Here is a 22,702-nt window from a genome sequence, read left to right on the forward strand (position 1 = left end):
CACACCACGCCTGACAAAGCTAATGCGGCTCTAGAGAATTTCTATGAGAATGGAAAATGTGGTGATTTGAGTACTATTATGCAACTCCCCTAAGCACAGCCGTGCGCCGAACATTATGTTCGAAGAAATAAGAGTACCGCGGGATTGACTGGCACTAAAGCTGTTTACGCGTAAAGTCTATCATGCATACATTTTTTTACGATGTCATATCCGTACATTTTAATACGTAATGCGAGGAAAAAGAGGGGGAGAGAGAGAAAAAGAGAAGGGGGAAGGCAAGCAAAGAGAGAAACAAGAAATCATTTTTCGATCCTACGATCAAGTACGAAGTGCTGCGCACTTCGTAAGTAAACAATGTGTGTAAACAGTGATAAAACATTATATCACGGCCGTATTTATTTCAATAAATATTTCGACACATAATAATTCTCCTTCGGGTTAAGAATGTCCAATTTTTCTCGTTGAAAATAAATTATCAATTAGTTTGCATTTTCAGTCACGCAATCCGCAGCTTATTCATGATGACGCTTTATGTGTGTGATCTTGAGAATCAAAATAAAATGACGAAACTTGATTTTGCAAGGTTTTATTTGAAGTTTTATGTCTAGTTTTATGTCTATATATTTATTCATACTTTTGTGTCTCAAGTCGACAAGGATACAGAAATTAGCGAAAAAAAAAAAAAAAAATGATTTAAAGGAACATTATTTACTATGTTATTTGGAAGTCATTTTAAGCTGTACTGGGATTAAATTAACGGTTCACGATTCAAATTTCTTCTCCACAACACACGCCTTCTCAAGATATATTATCCGGCATACGTAAGGACGCATTCAAAAGCCCGTCATATGAGAAAGTGTACGCCACGCTGATCGTAATCTCTTAATTTCGCATGTTTTTACGCCCCCGCAGGCATAGCATCCAAGTACCCAAACCGGTATAACGCGACTTCGCGGTCGCACCAAGTTGCACAGGATTAAACTAATCGCGGGAAGATACAAGGACATCAGGCACAGTAACCCCTCGTACTAGCTGTTTTTTTTTTCTTTAAGAGAAATTTTTGTATCTTATCCGGTTTGAGTTTCAAATTAAATCACAGAGAGATATGACGGGGGGGTTTTAAATTTATTGTAATAGACGTCCTTTTTTAAATGTAATTCTCTAATTTAAAAATAACAATAAATAACAATTTAATATTTATATATTTATGCTTGATATAATTATATAATTTAATAACCGTATCATTCGGATGTTATAAAGGTGTACGTTTTTCCTTGTTATTAAATTCCTCTCCACTTATATAAAGATAGGATTCGCCAGAAAAAAAAAGGAAAAAAAGATAGAAAAAATATATGCACGATGAATGCGATCGTGTTTGACACCGACAGTATTAGTTAGCGAACGAGTTTAACGATGCACGTTAGCGAATAAACAAACGCAGTCTTATAATACATGCTTGCGGCGCGGCGTACCGCGGCAGAGTGATTGTAAGAAGCGACCGAGCTGTGGCAGATGAAGTGGGAGCGGATGGGGAAGACGGACAGACGCAGATTGGCTGCGCGTTGTATTCGCAGTGGGGATACTATTCACAGCTGAGCGCTCTATACAGTTCTCGGGGAGCTGCACGTTTTCAGTCAGTAGCACATGAGCGCTCGTGGAGTGAGCATAGAGGTATTTCATTTCCGAAGCGGGCGAGGATGTTAGTTCGTGATCGACGAGCGACTGTGAGAGGATAGTCTAACGTCTAAATCTAAACGCGCGTGCACGTCGTCGATATCCGGTATCGAGAACGAGCCACGAAAAAAAGTTTATGCTCGACGCGAGCGATAAAAAAATACGATTGACACACACTGTAATCATCGCTGTTCTACGAGCACGTGGATGCGGAATACGTTTTCGCACTCTCCCGTTTTCGGACAAGCTTCGCAAGCGAAGAGACGTCTTACGCAGTGAGGAATAGCGACGTCCAGGATCGCGCACTCTGGTTCGTCATCCACAGTCGAGTCACGGTCACGAGAGAAGCGTCGTGTAGAACCTTTCCGTAATTTTTGCCCGAGTCGATATATAAACGAAGTAACTATTAGACAAGGATAAGTTTCGTTCGAAGAAACGAGCATTCGAGTTGTGTTAAAATATCTCGCCGCAGCGAGATATCGGATTTATTCCGACGTACGAAAGTACGTCCTTTTGGTGAGAGAATCCGCCTGCGATTGAGTGATCGATAGCGATATCGATCGGGGATAAAACGAAAATAGTCCTCACTTTCGCTGGCGAAGAGCGCGGATTGTGATGCGAGGCGTCGATTTCACGCCGTTGTTTAATTGAAGTGAAGTGTACGTGAAAGTTTTTTTTCGGAAAAGCGGCCCGAAAATGGTGCCAACGCAGCAGGATAGTCCCTCGGAGATCGTATTCGGATCTTTATTGGTTGATCAAAACTCGCCGACGCCTTACTCAGATGCGACTCAGGTACGTAGAAGTTATTAGAATTTTACTATATACGTTTGAAAAAAATCACAGAATTTTCTGCATTTTTCTTGTAATTTTTATCGAAGCATTGTGAAAATTTTGTTTTATTTTAAAAAAGACTCATTGTCAGTTTTGCTCTTCAATTTTTTTCCGTGATTATATGAGATGGAAACATTAAGAAATGATATAAATAAATTTATATATTTAAAAGCTATTAAATTTGTATTTAGAAACTATAAATCTTTTTCTAAAAATTTGAACGAAAATGCTTGAAAAATAAAAGAAAATTCTCAGAATTTCTTCGAAAAGAATAGACACTTTCTATGGCATTTTACTTTATTCGTCATGGCTAGTATCCAGTTAAAAGGAATAATAGTACCAAGACACATTATTTTCACCATTCTCTAGAATGTTTTATGATTTTACATTTGTATATGCGACTCTCGGAAGAACATAATATTTTCTTTTAAACGGAAACCAGCCATAAATCTTAAATTGTAAAAAAACATAAAAGCGAACAGATTTCGGTTTGAAATATTTTTTCGCAACTAAAATTATGTTGCCAATATTAGACTAAAAATTTATGATATATTTTATGCGGTTATACACCGCAAAATATTAACATCGTGATATATCCCTCATTATCCGCGGACGTGTTAAGGTAGCTGTGTGAAGGAGAAGTACGATTATAGGAATCGAGATAAAAATCACTTCGCATTAGACAGAAATTGCGTCGATACACGATACGGCTTGTTCGAGTCGGCTATTAAATTAATCCTTAGAAGGCGGATCGCCTGACAGCCGACCGGCGTATAGCGGATCCATATTATAGTTTTATTTCACGGAATGAGTTTTTTTTCAGTTGAAAATGTTCGATCCTGTAAAATCCTTTTTATACCTATTGGGGTTTCTGGTTTTTCTAAAGAAAATTCAGTATATATTATATTGAAGGTAAAAGTGTATGTATATACACTTATATGAGTCTGTGAGTCTGAATGCGTCAGTATTCGCATGACGAGGGTTAAGCTATTTATTTTGAAAGCGACGCAGGTAAAAAGTCCGAAACTTCCTTCGTCACACACAGATTTGCTGTCGAACACTATTGCACGACGGTCTTTTTCTTTAAATCGGATTAACATTCAGAGAACGCTTTCCTCTGTTTAAATAAATGAGAAACATGGTTTTACCATAGCGAGAGTATTATAATGAAAAAAAGAACCCTCCTGATTCTGTTAATAATATGAAAGAAATATATCTAAAACGGACTAATAAACTACATTCTTATCTGCGCGCGTGGCGTGAAGTGTATAAATCTCTAGTGTTAACGAAATTTATTACTTCACGGCTTATTCTCTTTCATATTCATCGATGCGACTTTTATGAATTTATGATAGACGACCGCGTTGGTTACACAGCTGGAAATGACAGGCGCGATTTCTCGAAACATCACACGTGCGTTTATTCACGGGGCAATTTCGCGTCTTTTTTTCACTATAATTGAAAATATCCTTCGTGATTTCTATTATTAGATTGTGCATTAAGCCATTTCATTAATATACGAAAGCTCACTATCGATTATTTTTATATAATGATCAATTTATCAATTATTATTCATATAAAACAGTTAAATAAAATTGTTTTATCTTTGTGTATTTGATTACGATAGTTTTTTTTTTACAACTATTTCGAAAAAACAACAAATATCTGGATCTGTAGAAGAATATAGACGTAATCTTAAAGCGGAACAACCGTAAAGATGAAAGTTCCGATCATCGGTTTAATCCATCCAACAATCAGTGCATTATTGGACTTGTTGAAAAGAATTCTATTCTTTGATTTGAAGAATATGATAGTACGTTGAGATAACTCGGACGAAACGCAAAATATCGCCGACGCAATGTTTGTTTGCGGGACTTGTCTCTTCGACGTCATAAACAGTGTTTTTTTTCATGCTTATGTATCGATCAGCGAAGTTCGCGGCAGCGTCTTTGACCGAAAGAAATCAGTCGTTTCAAATATAGGAATGTATTTATCCTCCTACCGCGGTTGCCGTCGAGAACGAAAGATTCGACACACATACAATATAATATTGTTAAAATTCTCAAAGAGCTGTGACATAAATCAAATATATATTGCTGGCTACTCTAGAGTATTATAAACAGCAAGAAACTGATGTCATATAAAATCGGAAAGTACACTTAATATTTTCAATCTTTCTACATTATTGTAGAAATGTTATTCGGATTTAACATAATCCCTCTTATAGAATTTTTCCCGGAAGGTTCCGAGAAAAAAGGCGGTTTCGAAAACATCAAAGGAAAGGGTCGTCGGGCAGAATTTCAGCATGCCTTCTGCTCTTCAGACCTTTGTAGCGTTACATCCCTACTTTAGACCCCTGCATTCGATCGAGCCTGTGTGCAAAGTACATGTGCTGTGTGTGTTTCGTTGTGAGGGACGAAACAGGGTGCCATATGGTTCGCGTGAAAATTCGTAGGTATTTCCAGACCTCGGCTGGCCGTATCTAGAGACCGATATATGGACCGGATATTCCTCCCCCGTACATAATTGCTTGGTGGCAAACACCAGAGATCTGGCCAACGTTTTTCTCATAAGTCCTGGCCTCGAATCTTTCGACCGGTCAGCTATCCTTCGGGACTTTAATGATTCGGGGTCTCTCTAATTCTAGAGCTCTGGTCCGTCCAGGTAGTCTTACACACAGTTGTGTGTATTTTGTATCGCTCCGGGGAAATAACATTCCCCGGTACTCTCGAGTATCGGTTCGCGGCGCGGAATAATCTCGATCGATCGCGTCATCGTCGTGATTTTTGATTTCGCACGCACGACTTTTGCCGTGCTGGAAATTATTCGAAATTATTCGAGAGGCTGTAATTCGACGGTGCACCATGGTCGTTCATTTAGACTTTTAGACGATTGATGTCGAATTAGGAATATGGATGCTGTTCTATTTAGTATCTACGAATCACGTCGAAGATTCACGTTTAAATAATTCCTGCATACTGAAAGATGTAGATATTCAAATCATATCTCCTTTTCGTATAATTACATTACACATTTTAGAATTTATTACAAAATCTTTCGTAAAAAAAAAAAAAATAATTGGTATTATTAACATTTTAACATTTATTGTTGTTCAACATAAATAAATATTAGGCTTAATATGAGAAAAATAAAAATAAGACTATTTTTAAAAAAGATAGTTTCTACTAAATATATAGTTGTTAAATAAATTATATATAATGCGTTGAGTTACACTCTGTCAAACGACGAAATATAAACTTTTTGTGCATCTATATTCTTACTTAATTCGATTCGATCGTGTTGCAATTACGTTAGCCATCTAATAATTTCTTTTGATGTTCCATAACTTCGCATTACGTGTTATCAAATCTCTGCTGCATCCGTCTCGCGAAACCGCAACATATGAGTCATGGATACTCATTTGGAATGCGCAATTGCAAGGGGGAGTAGGAGAGATAATATAGAATTTCATATATAATATCTTGAATCAAATTCGTTTGTCATTAACATAGAAGTTGACATTTTTGGAACATTTAATATTTATGTATATCTTAATAAAAAGATACTCCTTTCTGCATGAAACTAGAAATATTTCACAATATTTTTAATAAAAAAAAAAATAAATAAAAAAAAAAATACGATTGTCCGATTTTTATTAATCTAATATGGAATTTATTTCTCGATCTTTGATTTACGTCGCTTCGGAAGTAGTATGTATGTGTGTAGGGCGCGGCGTGGAAAGGACGAAAAAAGGACTCGACGGAGAGAACGTGAGATCCCATAATTTTCGTCTCGATTCCAATTTCTTTTTCTCGCAGGCTTAATCTCGTCCGGTAAATTGGCCCTCTGAACTTCTCTTTGACTGCTCTCGGCCTCTCTCTAGCCTTCTTCGTTTCCCTTCTTCTCTCCCCCGCCGTCGTCCGTCCGACTTCTCTTCCTCTTTCTGATAGGTACAATCCCATCAAATTATCCCGATTACCTGTAGCCTTGGCGATATACGCGAGCCTTTCTACTAGAGACAAGCGTGCACCGACGTTAACGATGATTTCGAAGTCGAACGTGTGCTGCCGACATTCGCATGACGTGAGTTTCGTTTAGAATCTCGACGCGCATTTAATTACGGCCATCTGCCTTCTCGTCTCGCATTGACATTAAAGCGTTAATTCTTGCGCTAGACAGAGTCGGACAAATCCTTCATTGGATATTTCGCGAGAAAAATCTGTTTGCATTTCCATATCGAACAAGTATCAATCTTTCTTATTACGCGAGTTACGTTAACAGACTCCACGCGGTACTTACATGGTTATTGTCGTCGTATCTTTATATCTATACTCGCACGTTTAAAAAGACACTGCAGCTGGTAAGCTATTAAGTAATCTTGGCAAATACGGTTAGGTAACGTCTCTTAATGCGCTTCACTGTAATTACGTAAACAAGCGTAGCGTAATTTTAATCGAGAGAGACGCGGCTCCTTCGATGTGTGTTGCAGTGCCTATCGAGAGTAAAAACCTTCGAGCGGATATGCCGCGGCCCCCGGCTTCGCTCCCGGTTCGCTTTTCATAGAAAGCTCGCGTGATAACGCGCGGCGGTGCGGGATATAAGTCGCACGATGTTCTGGGAAGCGCATCCGGTGGATACGGCGGCGGCTGGGAGAAAGATCCGCGTCTTATCGCCAACAATTATCGCAATTACCAATATCCCGTAGTCAGCTGTCTGGCTCTGGCGATTATTGAGCCGCGCATCGCGCGAGGAAACGCAAATTGTGCCACTTTTTCCCGCATACGCGTACGCGTGAACGTGACATTTTGCAGTCGCACGATTATTCTATTTACGAAAATAATTGTTGAGATCTGTGTGCGCCACGTGTCACGTTTAGCGTTTAGCGATCTCACGTCGATATTGAACACGATCTTGTTATATATATCATACAATTTAAGAGAACTAAACACATGTACATTTTTATAGCGTTAATGTGGATATATTTGAATATATTTAAATATATTTAAATATATTTATATTTAAGGATGCATTTAAATATATTATTACATTTAAATATAACGTCGTGTTTAATGCTGACAATTTAAATATCGCGATATCTTAAATTTTATTTTATAAGATTATTTAAACACATTAATAAAAATTGTATAACTCATTAAGAACGTTTTAAATTCAATGATATATATTTTTATTAACTTTTTTGTTTTGTTTTTTTTTGTAGTATTAAGGAATTAAAATAAATTAATATTCAAGACGAAAGAAAAATTCGAATCAAAATTATTTCGTAAAATCTTTCCACACCAACGTATTACGAGTTTCTTAGACTCGCAAGAGTGCATATAAAAATATGAAAAAAAAAAAAAAAAAAAAATTACCACGCATACTATTAATCACTGATCATTAGATCGTATATCGGGCGAATTATTAACCGCGACGGTGAAACCATCGGCGCGATGCCGTAACACTGTGCTAACCGGTGTAACGGTATTACAAAAGCGACAGTGAAATGGCGGGATGAGAGAACTTGGCCGCCGGTTTCGCTCCTCGAAAGTTACGCGTGCGAGTCCGCGCGAGCACACGTCACGTTGTAATTACTCTGTGTTTTACTTAAGGCGAGCGATAGAACGCAGATAAGCACGACACGATAGCGTCAAGCGCGCAAGTTTGTTCAGATTCCGGATCGTGTATTGTTTATTATGGTGGAGCGGATAGAGAAGAAAGCGGAAAAGCACAGTCGCGCGTCGGCGAGAAACGAGGAACAGTTACGTCTTTTGTCGAGTATGCATAAAATCAGCCGTAAAGATTGGAATTACGGTGGCGCCGTAAGAAGATCCTGATAAGACCTGGGACTTCTACTTGGGTGGTGCGAGTCATTGTTACGGTTATGCGAATATAAAGCTGGATTATCTCGCGACGATCGCGCGCTTAAAAGACCAACGATAAATATGTATAATCGCGCGTTTTGCAAACACGGACGACGTTATACATTTAAGTAGTATATGCGTCTTTAAGTGCAACATCGTGATGCTAAACTGCGTCAAACAGAATCTGTTAGATCTTACGTACGGTGTCTAAATTTGTTTTTAATAGTCATCGTTCCTTGTAAGATAAATGTTTGCTTTAAGAAAAAAAATTTTTTTTTTCCCGTAATATATTTGTGTTTACAAAATTCTCTTACGATAATAATAACAGCGGCGTATACGAGTCTGTAAGATGATAAAATGAGGAACTCGGCGTTATCGGTTATTTGCCTATCGTTTTGCTTTTTATCTATCGATCTAATCTCAATGACATTGCCGTATCGGGTGCACAATGTCGTCTCTATCTAGGTATCTCGTAAAAAGCAACGAGGCAAAACAACGGTGCGATTGATTCCCGACCCGGAAATAACGTTCGCGAGAGTTCTTAAGCGGGGACGCGCTTTACAAGAGATTTCTATGGCGCGAAAAAAGCGATTCGTGTGTCGCTGCGAGACAGAGAGAGAGAGAGAGAGAGAGAGACGATAAAAAAAATTGCTTTTAGCGTTCTCCGGGCCTCTCTACGGTCGATCGGGCGAGATTAATGTCTATTGCAAGGTCGCGTTGACAGATTCATAGCGGTAAATTGTGCCGGCGAAGGTCAAACGAAAGTACGCTCGCCGAGACGAACGGTTGCTGGATCAAATGTACAGTGCTGTTTTGGCAAAGAATTGATTTTAGCTCTTTGTTGGAGGCCAATAGGTTTTTTCTGCCTTACATCGAAATCATATCTCTCGTCTTGAAAGAAGTAAACCGCTAGTGAATTTTACATCGACGAGGTCGGAGTATATTAATAGAGGAATGAGAGCCGAGTCTCGCGTCTAGAAAAATTATGCCATATATATATGTGTAAAAAAATTTATCTTATATCGTATTAATAACATTAAATTTATGCAGAAGAAATTGCTACGCCGATAGTTTGTCTAATGGATTAGTGTTGTTTTCCATTTCACAGTTTCGAAGTCAGCCAGCGCGATTTAATCAAATTGTACTATTTATCATTGAAATTAGCATAAAAATTAATGAAGAAATTAGTTCGATAATTTTTGATTCAAATGAAGACTTCGGAAAGATGATTTACAGACGATTTTAAGACGAGAGATACAGCACCATGTTTGAGACTCGATGTGCTTAAAAAACACTCAAGTCTGGCAGGCACAGATACATCATTGTATATTTTATATAAGTGTCATGATCGTATTCGCTCGATCCGGATGAATCACTATGACGGGGGGCATCCAACACTTCGCGACGCGATAGATAAAGAGAGAAAGGGAGGAGAGACAGATAACGGAAGAAGGTTCTGAGGCTCCGTTATCAGACGAATTTACCAAATCGCCTGTCACTACGATCGTTTCGCGGCGTTTCACCGAGCGGTAACATTCGATGTTTCGTAAACGACGACACGGATGTGACGCATCTCTAATGAAACATCAGGTCGATGAACTGTTACGAGCGGCTTTAACGAAGAAACCCTTAAATGGATTCCATTTCAGAGAAATTTCGCATGAATTTCAATCATAACATTTTATATAAGTTTCACATCTGTCATTTAGGATTACTCTTTTTTTTGCAGATTAATATTTTTAAAGAATCTCAATGAAAAATATAATTTAATATTTATAACGGGAAATATTACTTTTCAGAAGAATGTCATTTTTTTATATAATTATTTTTCTTCTTCTCGGAAGATTTATCTCTTACAATAGAGACATGTATTAAAAAATTAAATATATTAAAAAGTATAAATTTTTTTTTTCGATTTTGGCGTAAAATACATTTGGCAGCATCCTTTCGTTCGACCGAACCGATCGCGATTTATGAGAAACTTTGCGCAACTATAGCTTCCAAAGTGTGTAAGCACGCAGGTGCGGAGATGCAAAGAAAGAGAAGAAAAAGGGGGGAAGGAACGATTTTTCCAGGCTCTTAAATACAGGCGGCAGGCAGAAAGAGAATCAATATGCGAGGAGGATAACGATAGAGATGTGATCGGTAGCGAGTAGGGCGCGGGTTGGCCAAGGACAGCTGCGTTGAGAAAACGCGGCCATCGCGCATTGAGTGTTGATCGAATGGTGGAGGCAGGCAGCAACAGCAACGCAAGAGGAAGGCAAGAGAGAGAGAAAGCTCCAGCAACGGAAGCGGCCGGTTGTTTTACCCGCAGAAACAGCAGCCGGCCACTTTGTTGCACGCCACGAAATTATGCACCGCCGAGAGGCTCGCGCGCGCGAAAGAGAGAGAGCCGCTCGTAAATAACGACCGGGCGTCACGAAATTACTTTTGGGGCACACGCCGTCGTCTCTTCTTCTTTTTCTCTCGTACTACCGTGTACGATTCTCGATCTTCGTACGTACGTATGTACATATGTATGTACGGTACCGGTTTCGTGTACGCGAGCAATCGACGAACCTTCTTCTTCGCTGCTGAAATCTTATGTCGTCGGGAACTCCCCGTATACATATATCCCCGATTTTCGTTAATTGGCTGTTTCATACGTTAATTTAAAATGTTGTGTAAATACAGTGTGGAGTCATCGGTTGCGGGATATCATTGGGTAATTTAACTTCTTCTTCGTCAAATAAAAAATGTCGTGACATATTTAATTAGTACACGCGTTTAAATTTTCGAATGCAATTAAAAATCTACATGGAAAGTTTATTAAAAATTATTAAAACAAGAAAGTTGTAATAGCTGCTTGAAATTTTATGAAATAATTAGTGATGTATAAAAGGGAGCACAATTTTTTTTTTTTTTTTTTTTTTTTCATTAAAAAAGTTATATATTAATATTTCTCTCTTTTTTCTTGTATTCTTCTCTCTCATATATTTTTATGGTTTCTTTATTTCAATAACCCAAAAAGCGAGACCCTTTTCTTTTCTTTACTACGTTTACCGTTGTGCTATCCAAGCTCTATACATAGTATTTCTTCTATTTATCTACGTTTGTCTAATTGACCCTGGGCATGCCTACAATATTTTTTACTAGGTATAAAAAATATTCTAACGCGCAATATAGTAGCGGATTAATTTTTATTAGCGCTTGTAAATCAAGTTGTCAAGCTCGAATCCTCCATTCAACTACATACACTAACAATGGTTAACACCGAGATCCAACGATTTTCTCAATTTGAATTGCGTCTAACGGGAGATCGCGCTGAATATAAAGAGGCGATGGCTCTTCTTTTCGTAACCTACATTCAACTTCGCGATCTCCGCCGCGGTACGTCGACCGTCCGACATCTGAAAGTATAATACACACGCCGAGCATACACGGCGTTAGCCGCATTAACATACACCGCTGTCTAATAAGCAACGCAAATCGCGAGCAGATCAGAATGCGATGCCCTTGTGTTCGCGCACGATTTCTTCTTCGTCTTCTTCGTCGACGAGGGGGCCCCCGTTTTTGCGTTTCGATAATTACGAGTTGCGTAACGCGTGTTTTGGACCCGCCTGCGCGCATCACGACACCAAGGTCTGCTGTTTCGTGGAAAGTCCGCGGACCGAGACGGTTTGGGAAATTAGTCGACACCTCCCTCTCTCTTTCGCAAGAACCGGTATATATCTTTATCCTCGATATCGTTATGATATCGTTATATCGCACGATACTAGCGCTGAAATTTCGCGAGACGCTCGAATTTTTCGCCAAGGATTATACGTATACGATCTAATGATTCCTGGTTTTTTGTTCGAAGAAAAAAAAATATCTATGCTCCTTGGAATTTTTTTAGGACCAATATTATAACATGAGACTGTAGGTAGAACCTTTCCAGACCTTTAAAAACTCCGAGTCTGGGCAATATAAGTGCAGGCAATAGATTCAGGCTCTAAGAACCGTCCATAAACCATTTTTTCCAATCTGTCGAGATGCGCACGTAGCACCAGATATCCTCCACTTTAACGGCACCGCACTTTTATAATGCGAGCGAAACATATGGCGAAGCTATACGACCAAATATACACGTGAGGGCCTCACCCACCTCATCGCATCCCTTCGGAAACCATACTTTCGACACGATCCTCTCGCGAGCAACAGTCACGCTCGATTTGGCGGTTTCGTGTCCGTGCGATTTTCACGGGTCGCAGGTAAAAGCCGGTCGGCAAAGATAATGATTTATCGGGGCTCTGCCAGAGTGGTGGCGGGAGACCCCGGGGGGTTTCGCCTCCACCTCGGCAGCTCGGGTTTTTTTTTCCAAGGCCCTCAGATTCGGGCCGACGTCGAGAGGAGAGGAGGAGAATCCATTAGGTCGATCGCGCGCGCCGCCCGGTCCACGATATCTCTCTCATTTTTGCGGCGTGTAGCTCGTCAAAAACGATCAGGCCGCCTCGATATACAACATGATGATGTGTTGCGCCAGATATTGCGCGAGACATTGCGTCGCAGGTTCATCCTTCTCTATCTCAGGTGTTACATAAATCGGATCGCGAGCGCGAGAGAGCCACGGCCGAATTTTCGTGAACGACGTCGTGTAATCCGTCTGGCCAAAATAATCATCCTCGATGATCAGACAGTCGAGCGCTCAGCCGTATAGTTATCGGTCATTTAACCAATTAGAGATTATCATCTCTCGATATTTATACGCTCAATTAAGGTAATTGTGACAGCGACGTAAACAAAGTATTGCGATATTTTTCGACAGTATATGTATATACTTATCGTAAAATCAATAAAGATTGATGATTATTCATTTGACGCATAATGTATATTATATGTAAAATCGTGAGATATCATTACGTCACCAAGTCTGGATATAACGACATAAAAAAATATTTAAAATAACTACATTCAGTTTTATAGAGTTTTATTCATAAAGGTTTAAGTTGCAAAAAATTTATATAGCCTTTATATCGCAAGAGATTTAAATATTTTTTCAATTCGCGTGTTTTTTTCTCCTTCGATCATAATTCAGAAATTATAATCGCTCGTTTTATGAAGCTTATCTCAATCTCGGCGAGAGAGAGAGAAATATCATTGTGCGTACTTATTTACTGAACAGGGAAGTATTTGTGAATCGGCTGTGAAACCGAGCGGAGGAGAGAGGAGCATTCGCGGCCCTAAACCATTTGAAACTTTCTCACGTTTCGCCGCACAAATGACAATTCCGTGTTTCACGGCCGCGCGACTAGGAAGCGGCGAGGTGATTTACAAGAGCGACTCGTTATTTGTGCGTCACCGAACGATCCTTGAATCGAGCGGGCCTCGTCACCGACTCTACGTATATGCGTATATGTATATGTCCTCTACCTCCTATTATATACGTGTCCCCCCCCCCGGTGACTTTGGTCTCTCTCCCTTTCTCGCGTGATTCGCGACCACGAAGTCGCGTGCGACCAAAAAGGACAATACGCGCTTCGGCTTTTCCTCTTCCTCTTCCTTTCTCAGCGATAACGCGTGCCGGCGGAATCGCGTTTGATCTATGATTCTCTCTACTTTTTCCCCTCTTCCTTCTCCTCAGTGATCGCGGAAGAGCGCGGCATCGACGAATCTACCGAGGGACGCGATTGTCATTCCATATGTTGATCGTGCGGTCAGCTATCAGTGTTTTTCAATCAACGTTCCGAGGAACGAGAGATGTGAGATGTAGTTGCGCGAATGTTTTAACATCGAACAAAAACGTTTCTTATTCTCTCTCTATTATTTTAATTATCAGCTTCATTAATTTAATGATAGTGAAAGATGTGAAACTGTCTATTATAATATCCAAGAGTAAAAAAAAGAAATGCTTCTCTTCTTTCTGCTTCTTAATTATAAAAAAATTATACTTGATGCAATAGAGATAATACTTTGTCAGATCTTTTCATTTGAGATATTTAAGATATAATTAGCTATCTTACTATAATATACTTTTCATACTTATGGACAGTGTCGAGAATAAAATTACATTGGCTCGATGCTCTTCTCACACAGTACTCTTCTTTTTCGACGAACTAAAGAATTCCTTCGGCACGTTCTTCTTAAGATCGTATTACATCGTCCATTGAGAATTAAAGTCGTATATTGCAGAATGAAGTCATTGTAGAAGCGAACAAAGATCGAGCAAAAATCGAGGTCAAAATTCCGGCAAATCGAGATTCGAAGCTCGATCGATCCGTTCTCTCCCAATATCTGCGTGCGCAACGCAATCGCGATCCGGATAGTCCTCGCTACGATTAGCGTGATACGGTCTTTTAGCGGTTTGTCACGCAGAGCTGTAGAGACTCACGTGTGTGTTTTTTTCTGTATGTGTATGTATGTGTATCCACGGCAAAACGAGACGCGCATATAGCCCGGAGCGGTGCACATACGCACGCACATGCACGCGATTGCTCGGCTCTCCGTCAAGTTCGCGAAGGCCACCACCGTATAGCGAGTTGAGATGCGGAGTCTGTCTCTCGAGCTCGGCCTTGGTCACCCGCTTCCGTCAGCTGCGGGCTAATTGTGAATAACGTGTCGATACGCAAACACATGCGTGTGCATGTGCACGCACGCACAGCCGAACTTGGGGCCCCCCGATTCCGTGAGGCGGCAAGGAGCCTTTTCCGTGTCGTGCCCACTTTGTAGTAATGTCGGAAATTACTGCCGAAACGGGAGCAGCCGCTCGCTTTATTACGGGTGTCGTGTCTCTCGATTCGTTTTGTATATTCGTTCTTTTTTTTTTTTTTTTCATACACATAAGCGCTCTCTTCCGATCGATTCGATCGCGGTTCATGTGATGCGTCAGCCACAAAGAAAAAAGTAAAAAAAGTGCCGACCCGCATTCACATCCCATATTTAACGTCGAATGTAGCCGTTCGATTCCGGGTTCTGTTTGTCTAATGCGAAGATCGCGGTCAATTCGATGGGATAAAAATCATGTCGGATTATAAATCGATGGATATCGATATCGATTCACGGATTCTCTTTCGAGTAATATTTTAAATTTCAGAAATCTCTTGATATAAAATAACTCGTATATTTATTGCGGCATATTGCTCTGTAATACAAATATTAATTTATAATTTATCATAAATTATTGATTATCGACGTAATTTTAAAATATACTAAATGTAGGAATTTCTTAATTAAAAAAATGTTATACCCGAAATATTAGAATTTAGAAAAATAAAGGAACATCTTTTTCTTGTTTCTCTGTTGCAGACTAAAAAGAACAATCCAAACCGGATCAAGAGGCCTATGAACGCATTCATGGTCTGGTCGCAGTTGGAACGCAGGAAGATATGCGAAGTACAACCGGATATGCATAATGCCGAGATCAGTAAGAAATTAGGAAAAAAATGGAAGCTATTATCAGAGGAGGATAGACAGCCTTTCAGAGACGAGGCCGAGCGGCTGCGGCAGCTGCACCAAAAACAATATCCAAATTACAAGTACCGACCAAGGAAGAAGACCTCGAAACCTGCTGAGATCTCGAAGACAAAGGAGAGGAAGAGACCACGAAAATCGGCATCATTATCGTTACAGTCGCCATCGCCATCGGTATCATTGTCGCCTTCACCATCGCCGTCGCCATCGTCGACGTCATTGTCGACGTCATCAAACAGCCCGATGGTACATACCTCATACGTGGCAGCTTCCCCGATGTCGCCACCCTCGGCGACATCCGCCGCAACCAGAACGAGAAATGATAATAACAACAACAATACCCAGCAGCAAACGTTGAAGAAGCCGATGAAGAGGCTACAGACTCTGCCGAACAGCAAACCGGTCTCCAGGTTGAACGCCAAACAAGTCCGACTGACTCTAGAGACTCTGGAGACACCGCACAGTACACTGCACTCTGATGTGGATTACACCTCGGCGCCGCCCATAGTGACTGCTAAAGTGCCCACCAGTCCAACCTGCGACACCCCGGATTCACCAGAGTCCGCCACTTTTTACGACGATAACTACTCGGAGTCCTCCATGGCTCAACACGCGGTATACAATATCATCAAGATCAAGCAGGAACCCAAGGTCGAATTGGATAACACAAACGATTTCGCCAGCAAGAACTTGCCGGATATAACATCGGTGATGCGACCGAACAACCGCGGATATTGCCGCACGAACTCGGCTTCTTGTGGTCGGCAGTCAGCGACGAGTTTCCACATCAAGGAGGAGAAGCTGAAGGAGACGATTTTCGGCATGAAGCGGGAGACGAGCCCGTTCAGGTCGTGGTCGCAATCTTTGCTAATAGACGCGGACGTTCCATCGACGTTACTTGCGCAGCAATCGCTGGTCATGTCATCCATTCCTACGACGACGACGACTGGCACTACGGGAGCCCTCCTCACTGATGACTCCTTGCTCACCGATGACTTTAGTAATATTACTTACCCGGTCAAACTCGAAGAACTGATAAACAACGCCGAACTGTCCGAACTGTCCGAATTGGGTGCTGATCTGACGAACATGGAGGGGATGGAGGATATGAAGGATGTGGATTTCACATCTAATCCAACTGACATAATAACCATGTTCTTTAATCATAATGAAGATTACCTCCTCCCAGACAGAAGCTATTGAAAAATCAAGAGGAAAAATAACAGATAAGGAGGTCGTCTTATTCGTCCTCGGTTTGTATGCAACGCTTTTTTCACGGAGGGAGATTGTTGGTGTGTTTATCAACCGCATTATGGGTTGCAGTCCTCAGGAAAAAAAGTTTGTATCCGCGAACCGATCGATTCGATGTCGGCTGAACGTGTTAGCGAGAACACGATAATCGCGCATTATCACGACTGCTAACGTCGTGCTTTTTTTCCCCCCCACGCGAATCATATATATGACTCGACTTTTGACAGACGGCCGAATGTGTCGTCATTCGCCATCGCGTGTTTTTCATCTTTTGTACTTGGCGCTCGAGAAAATATTGCTCCTCGAAAATGTACGCCTCCACGATTTTTTTCTCGAATTGACACGCGTCGTGACTCTCGGGTCGCTTTTATACTTAATGCAGGCGGGTATTCGCGAAACCAATCGTTATATTGAATCAGGATGTCTCTTCGAGAGGAAGCGATCGTTTGGGTTGCAATTATCCTCGACCGTATAATCTTTGCGGATAGCGAGATATCCGTAGAATGGATGACAATTAGCATGTATAAGCCATTAAGATAAATTCAGGAGATAGGGCATTACGTGTCCTTGTTTCATGATTCTTTTTTTGTCTTGAAGAAATTTACGGAAAATATTAAAGTAGGATTTTCCATTATCTCGCTGTGCATAAGGATCGGAAGAGACGTTCTGTCATTGCATATATTTTAATTTAATAGATCTCTGTTTCGCGAATATACGCCTTCAACGCCAATGATTGCAGAGACTTTGAAACAGCAGAGATTTTGATAGTGCTGAACTTTTTTTACGAACTAGTCCGCCAATATTAAATTTTTAGATATTTAAATGATTAGGTGTTTTTCATTGGCTCGTTTCGTATTTCGAATATCAGCACAGCGCAAGATTGACAAAGTTTTTGCTTCGCAAAGAATCATCTTTGCGGCATTAACGAATATCAGTCGTTGGAACAAAAAAAGACGACCGACAGCCACGACGAGTGACGGTTTCGAGATACAGATGTTTTTTTTGTATATGTATTGTAGTATACTTTTGTATGAATATATATCGGTAATCGTGGGTGGGCGATTGGAGCCGCGTGAATCGAAGACGGGATTGAAAAGAAAATTTGAAGGAAAGCAAGGTTTTCCTTTCGACAAAAAACGGTTCTTCGCAGCTGCCCACTTTTTGTTGTACATACCGAGAAAATATGTATTTAGTAGAATATAATATATATTCGAAATATATAAGTATATATAAACACACACAATTTTCGTAGTGATGTGTAACGCGCACGCATTATGCGTATGACATCGGCGTTCTTTCTAAATTCGAATTAGATATACATTAGATGTACCTAAAATTATATAGCATAAAAACATTAGAATAAAAAATTAAAAATTAAACATAAAAAATAATATAATCGATATTTAATTTAAATTAAAGAGATTGGATGGATCAGGATTGACGTTAAGAGATAATGCAAAGGTGAGTGTACGAAAGTTTGCTAAATTTTTTTCATCTTTGAATAAGCGAAAGGACTTGTGTTCGTTTCGTTTTTTTATGCTTTTATTATTACATTCTATATAAGCTTTTTGACATTTTATTAAATTTGAGACGATGTTAAAAGAGAAATCAGTGAGTTTGTTTTATGTATTTTTTAAATTTATATTTATTTCTTTTTCTGATTAAAGCAAAGCGTGACAAAAGTTACGAAGTCGCATTTTCGCATGATGAATTAGGAGTGGAAATAAAAAAAGCGCTACTTGATTGTTATAAATGAATATCCCCGAGAATTTGTAGAATCTGTATTCTGATACAAAATGAAATTGAACGCGGGAAGAACGTTGATTGGTATAATACGTGCGCGTTGCTGCTGCTGCTACTTTACTACTTTTATATGTATATAAATATATATATATTTATATATATATATATAAAATATGTATAAATAACGATATCGATGTTGAAAAGTGAATAATGCGCGAGATATCGCTACGTTGACGATAATCCTCCCGCGGAGGAACGGCGAGGCGATCGGCCAAAAAAAAATCATCATCGAGAAAAACTCTCTCGTGAAAGAAACAACTACTTTGTCGTCGGTTTCGAACAAACAAATGCGATAGAATGATATGCCTAGTGTGACGATCGATCGTACATAAATCTCATCGAGTTGGCAATGAGTTGACGTGCGAAGTGACAGAATGTTCTCGAGATATTTTTCAGAATTTGCTCAGAATATTCTCACTCAGATGTATCCTCGAGATATTCCCGACATCAAAGAATATTTTCTTTCGGATCGTCATGCTTTGAAGAATACTTTTTGTAAAGCTATCCTTTTGTCGGGCGCTCCACCTACCTTTTGCTATCCTTGTCCAATTGTGCGCATCCCTAAGGTTCGGGGAAAAAAAAGAGAAAATGGGTGCTCGCGACGAAGGTAAATCTGAGGGAGGAAAGCACGATCGCTTCGGTCGAGAACGGAAACTAACACACACACACCATATACACACACATACATATACATGAAAGATGACATGCGAACGTTTCTCCGATCGATCGCTTGCACGATCGACGTTGAATCCAGCGGTTAAGATCCAACGACGGCATCGGCCGGCGATCGAGCGAGCGAGCCACGCTTGGTTGCGCGAGAGCGCGCGGTTATCGAGATATATCAAACATTTGATCTCATAGTCTCCTTTACATTTACGTTCGCGTAGCGGTTAATTTCCGACGATTGTTCATAAACGGTGATTAGCGATAGTCGCACCGATACCAGCGAGTTCACTACCAATTTTTTTTTTTTTTTTTTTTTTTTTTTTTCCTCTGTAAGATTTATTATGCTATGTTTCCAACATATAGCACACACATCTATATGTTTCTATTATTATTATTCTATTATTATTATTGCTATTCGTATATATTAATTAACATTGTTCTGTTCGATTTATTAATATTATTAATATTACTTTTAATATATAATTATACGGTTTTTTATCATCATATTATTATTATTATTATATTATTACGGATATATTATTATTGATACTACTATGATTATACTCGTACTTGCTACCGCCAATTGCAATTGAGCGAAAAGAGAGGTCTCGGTGAATGTCTCCTCGATCGAGCGACTTTGATCTTTACGATTAATCCTTGAAAATTGTGAACAAAACGGAACAGCAAATATAATAATTTTTGATTGTAACGAGATGAGTTGCTCAACACAAATTTTGTGTATTTTCTTTTTTTTTTCCTTCTTTTTTCTTTTCACCAACGTGGAGACGAGCGACTATCACGCTGCGCCAATTAATGTCGCAATCAACGCTTTCGTTTTTTATTCTTTTTATTTTTTTTTGTTTTCTGATCGAGAAACGATCGAGGGCAAAGGACAAATGGTGGTGTCTGGGAAAGAAAAGGGAAAGAGGGACTAAAAAAAAGAAGAATCGGATGAAACTGAGAAAAATAAGATACAAAGGAAACACAGTGCCTATCACTCCGGTCTGGAAACTCTCGTACAAAAATCATATACAGGGCCAAGAGGAACAAAGTATAATGTTAGTGTTGATAGCTATTTACATTGAAAGCGCAATAAGAATTATTACGATACAATTGCTCCGAAATTCTCGTCTCCTTACTAGAGGACGTCTTACACAGGAAACTTAGATTGGATTTACATAGTTTATGCGAGACGAGCAGAAATCGAAATCGCGATGGAATTAAAAGTAAAGAAAACGGAGGAAAAAAGGAAGAGTGGGGAAAAAGAAATGAAGAGAAAGCTGTGTTATTGTAGAGAGGAGAGAATAGGAGCGAGTATAATCTTTCACGAGTAAAAAAAAAAGCAGGCTGTGTCGATTCTAAAGTTTTTACGAAAACGCTTATTCGCGAACAGCGCTACATATCAAGTAATGTCATCATGCACGTTCAACGCTCATATAATCGCACAAATAATCGCGACACTTCGCAAAGAGAAAACTACTACCAACGATACACGCGTCGAAAAAAAAGTTTCCATAATTAATAAATAAATTGTTTCATCGCGTCGAACATCGAATTCAGATAAATACTATAAATTACTCGAGTAATATGCAGTTGAACGCACACGACGACGACGACGACGACGACGACGACGACGAGGACGAGGACGAAGGGCACTTGTACAAACAGAGCGCGATGAGCGAGAAAGACTACGGAACCGGTCCACAACAAAACGCGAGCCACCTTTTAACGTTTAATCCGCCTTCGCAATTCGCTTTGTAGCTTCGTGAAAGCTATTGTTCGCGCGGATAGAGATCGACGATAAGTACACAACGCGCATCGTCATGTATGTGTTTAGCTGGGTCACAATTCGTACGCGTGTGTATGAGATGCTCCACCTCTCTCCCTTTCTCGTAGGCCACGATTATGGCGAGTGCGTATTTGGACCTAGAGCCATTCTTACGAGTTCATTCGAGTCGAATTCATTCCAATATCCAGAAGGAAATTTAAAACAGCATTAATAGAAACTTGATAATAATTTGAATAATAAATCGCGACCGTTATTATAATAGGATGTACAAGGAATAAAAAAAGTACAACACTCCGAATTATAAATAGTTATACAAATTAAAAAGGAACAAAGAGAGAGATCTACACGATACACATTATGTCGCGATTTTTTACTCTATACGAATACGAATTAATATTCGTATTCGTGTTTCTGATGAAAAAAAATCGTTTGGCATATAAAGAGAGAACCGGCTTACATGTTTGATCGTTTTCTTGTCGATTCGAAATTTTATCAAGTTTTTATAAGCGTTCGCAAATTAATGGCCGGCGCTATATAGATGATTATTCAGCAGTTAGAGCTCTTTTTCCTCCAGACACGCATTTGTTATGATCGTAATTTTTCAAGTGTGTGGAAAGGCTTAGTTAGTGGAAGAGGCAAGGAAGCGTGTCCGCTCGACACACAGAGCAGGAGCGGGAATTTCGTATGCGAACGGGTACAACAGTGAGATATATATACCTAAATCGATGGATATATATTGCAAAAACGACCAAAAAAAAAAAAAAAAGAAAAAAAGAGGAAATTAACGAATGAGTTACAAAATATATGGAATGAGATACATAGGTGTACATATATACATATATATATATATATATATATATATATATATAAAAGAGGGGGGAAGAAAAAAGTTTGCGGCGATGCGAAGAATGCAAGACGATGCCGACGTGGGTGCATTTTGCTTTCCCATAGATTTATTGGAATGTTGTCAAGAGCGTTTCTCGCACTTCTCCCGTCTCTTGCCGAAAGCGCACGCATTTTTTTACGGCGAGAGCCAGGAACGTGGGAAACTCTGATTTAGAGTGCTTCCACTACAAATTCTATCGCTCAAGTTTTTCTTCATTTTCTTTTCCAAGTGCAATTTACGTTATATGTTTACGCGATAGTTCTTTGCAAAAAAAAATCACAAAACTTATTTCCACCGATTCGTTTGACATTTAGTTATTTAGAGTGATTTTGTAACGTTACAACTAAAAAAATCAGTTCAGATTGTAAGATGTATTCTTATGGGACACGTTGCATATCATAAAAATACATGAAACTGTATTAGAAAGTCACGCTTCTTAATTGTGATCGGATTTTCTTGGTTTCTTCGCACCGCAGCCGCCTTCTATCTTTAACGAAGTCGTCGATACGACTT

General features: G+C 39.6%; 1 protein-coding gene and 1 long non-coding RNA gene across 2 annotated transcripts in view; both read left to right on the forward strand.

Annotated features, from left to right (window-relative positions):
- The window catches only part of LOC145934121 (uncharacterized), a 112,576-nt gene that overhangs the window by 46,750 nt on the left and 43,124 nt on the right, over positions 1-22,702 (forward strand). The gene's annotated exons all lie outside the window — the stretch shown is intronic.
- On the forward strand, positions 821-22,146 carry LOC145934115 (uncharacterized). Its single transcript, XM_083034394.1, has 2 exons — positions 821-2,466; positions 15,630-22,146. The coding sequence occupies exons 1-2, from the start codon at positions 2,371-2,373 to the stop codon at positions 16,995-16,997; spliced, it is 1,464 nt and encodes a 487-aa protein (XP_082890520.1). The 5' UTR covers positions 821-2,370; the 3' UTR covers positions 16,998-22,146.

Source organism: Prenolepis imparis, unplaced genomic scaffold (genome assembly GCF_030444845.1).
Source record: "Prenolepis imparis isolate NDT839.2.m4 unplaced genomic scaffold, iyPreImpa1.0 SCAF_3, whole genome shotgun sequence".
Taxonomy (NCBI): domain Eukaryota; kingdom Metazoa; phylum Arthropoda; class Insecta; order Hymenoptera; family Formicidae; genus Prenolepis; species Prenolepis imparis.

What these genes read in the sequence shown, in the direction of transcription:
- LOC145934115 (XM_083034394.1), top strand. Translation starts at nt 2,371, where the DNA reads ATGGTGCCAACGCAGCAGGATAGTCCCTCGGAGATCGTATTCGGATCT. An exon ending in CTTACTCAGATGCGACTCAG is followed by an intron (nt 2,467 to 15,629) that starts GTACGTAGAAGT and finishes TCTCTGTTGCAG; the next exon opens with ACTAAAAAGAACAATCCAAA.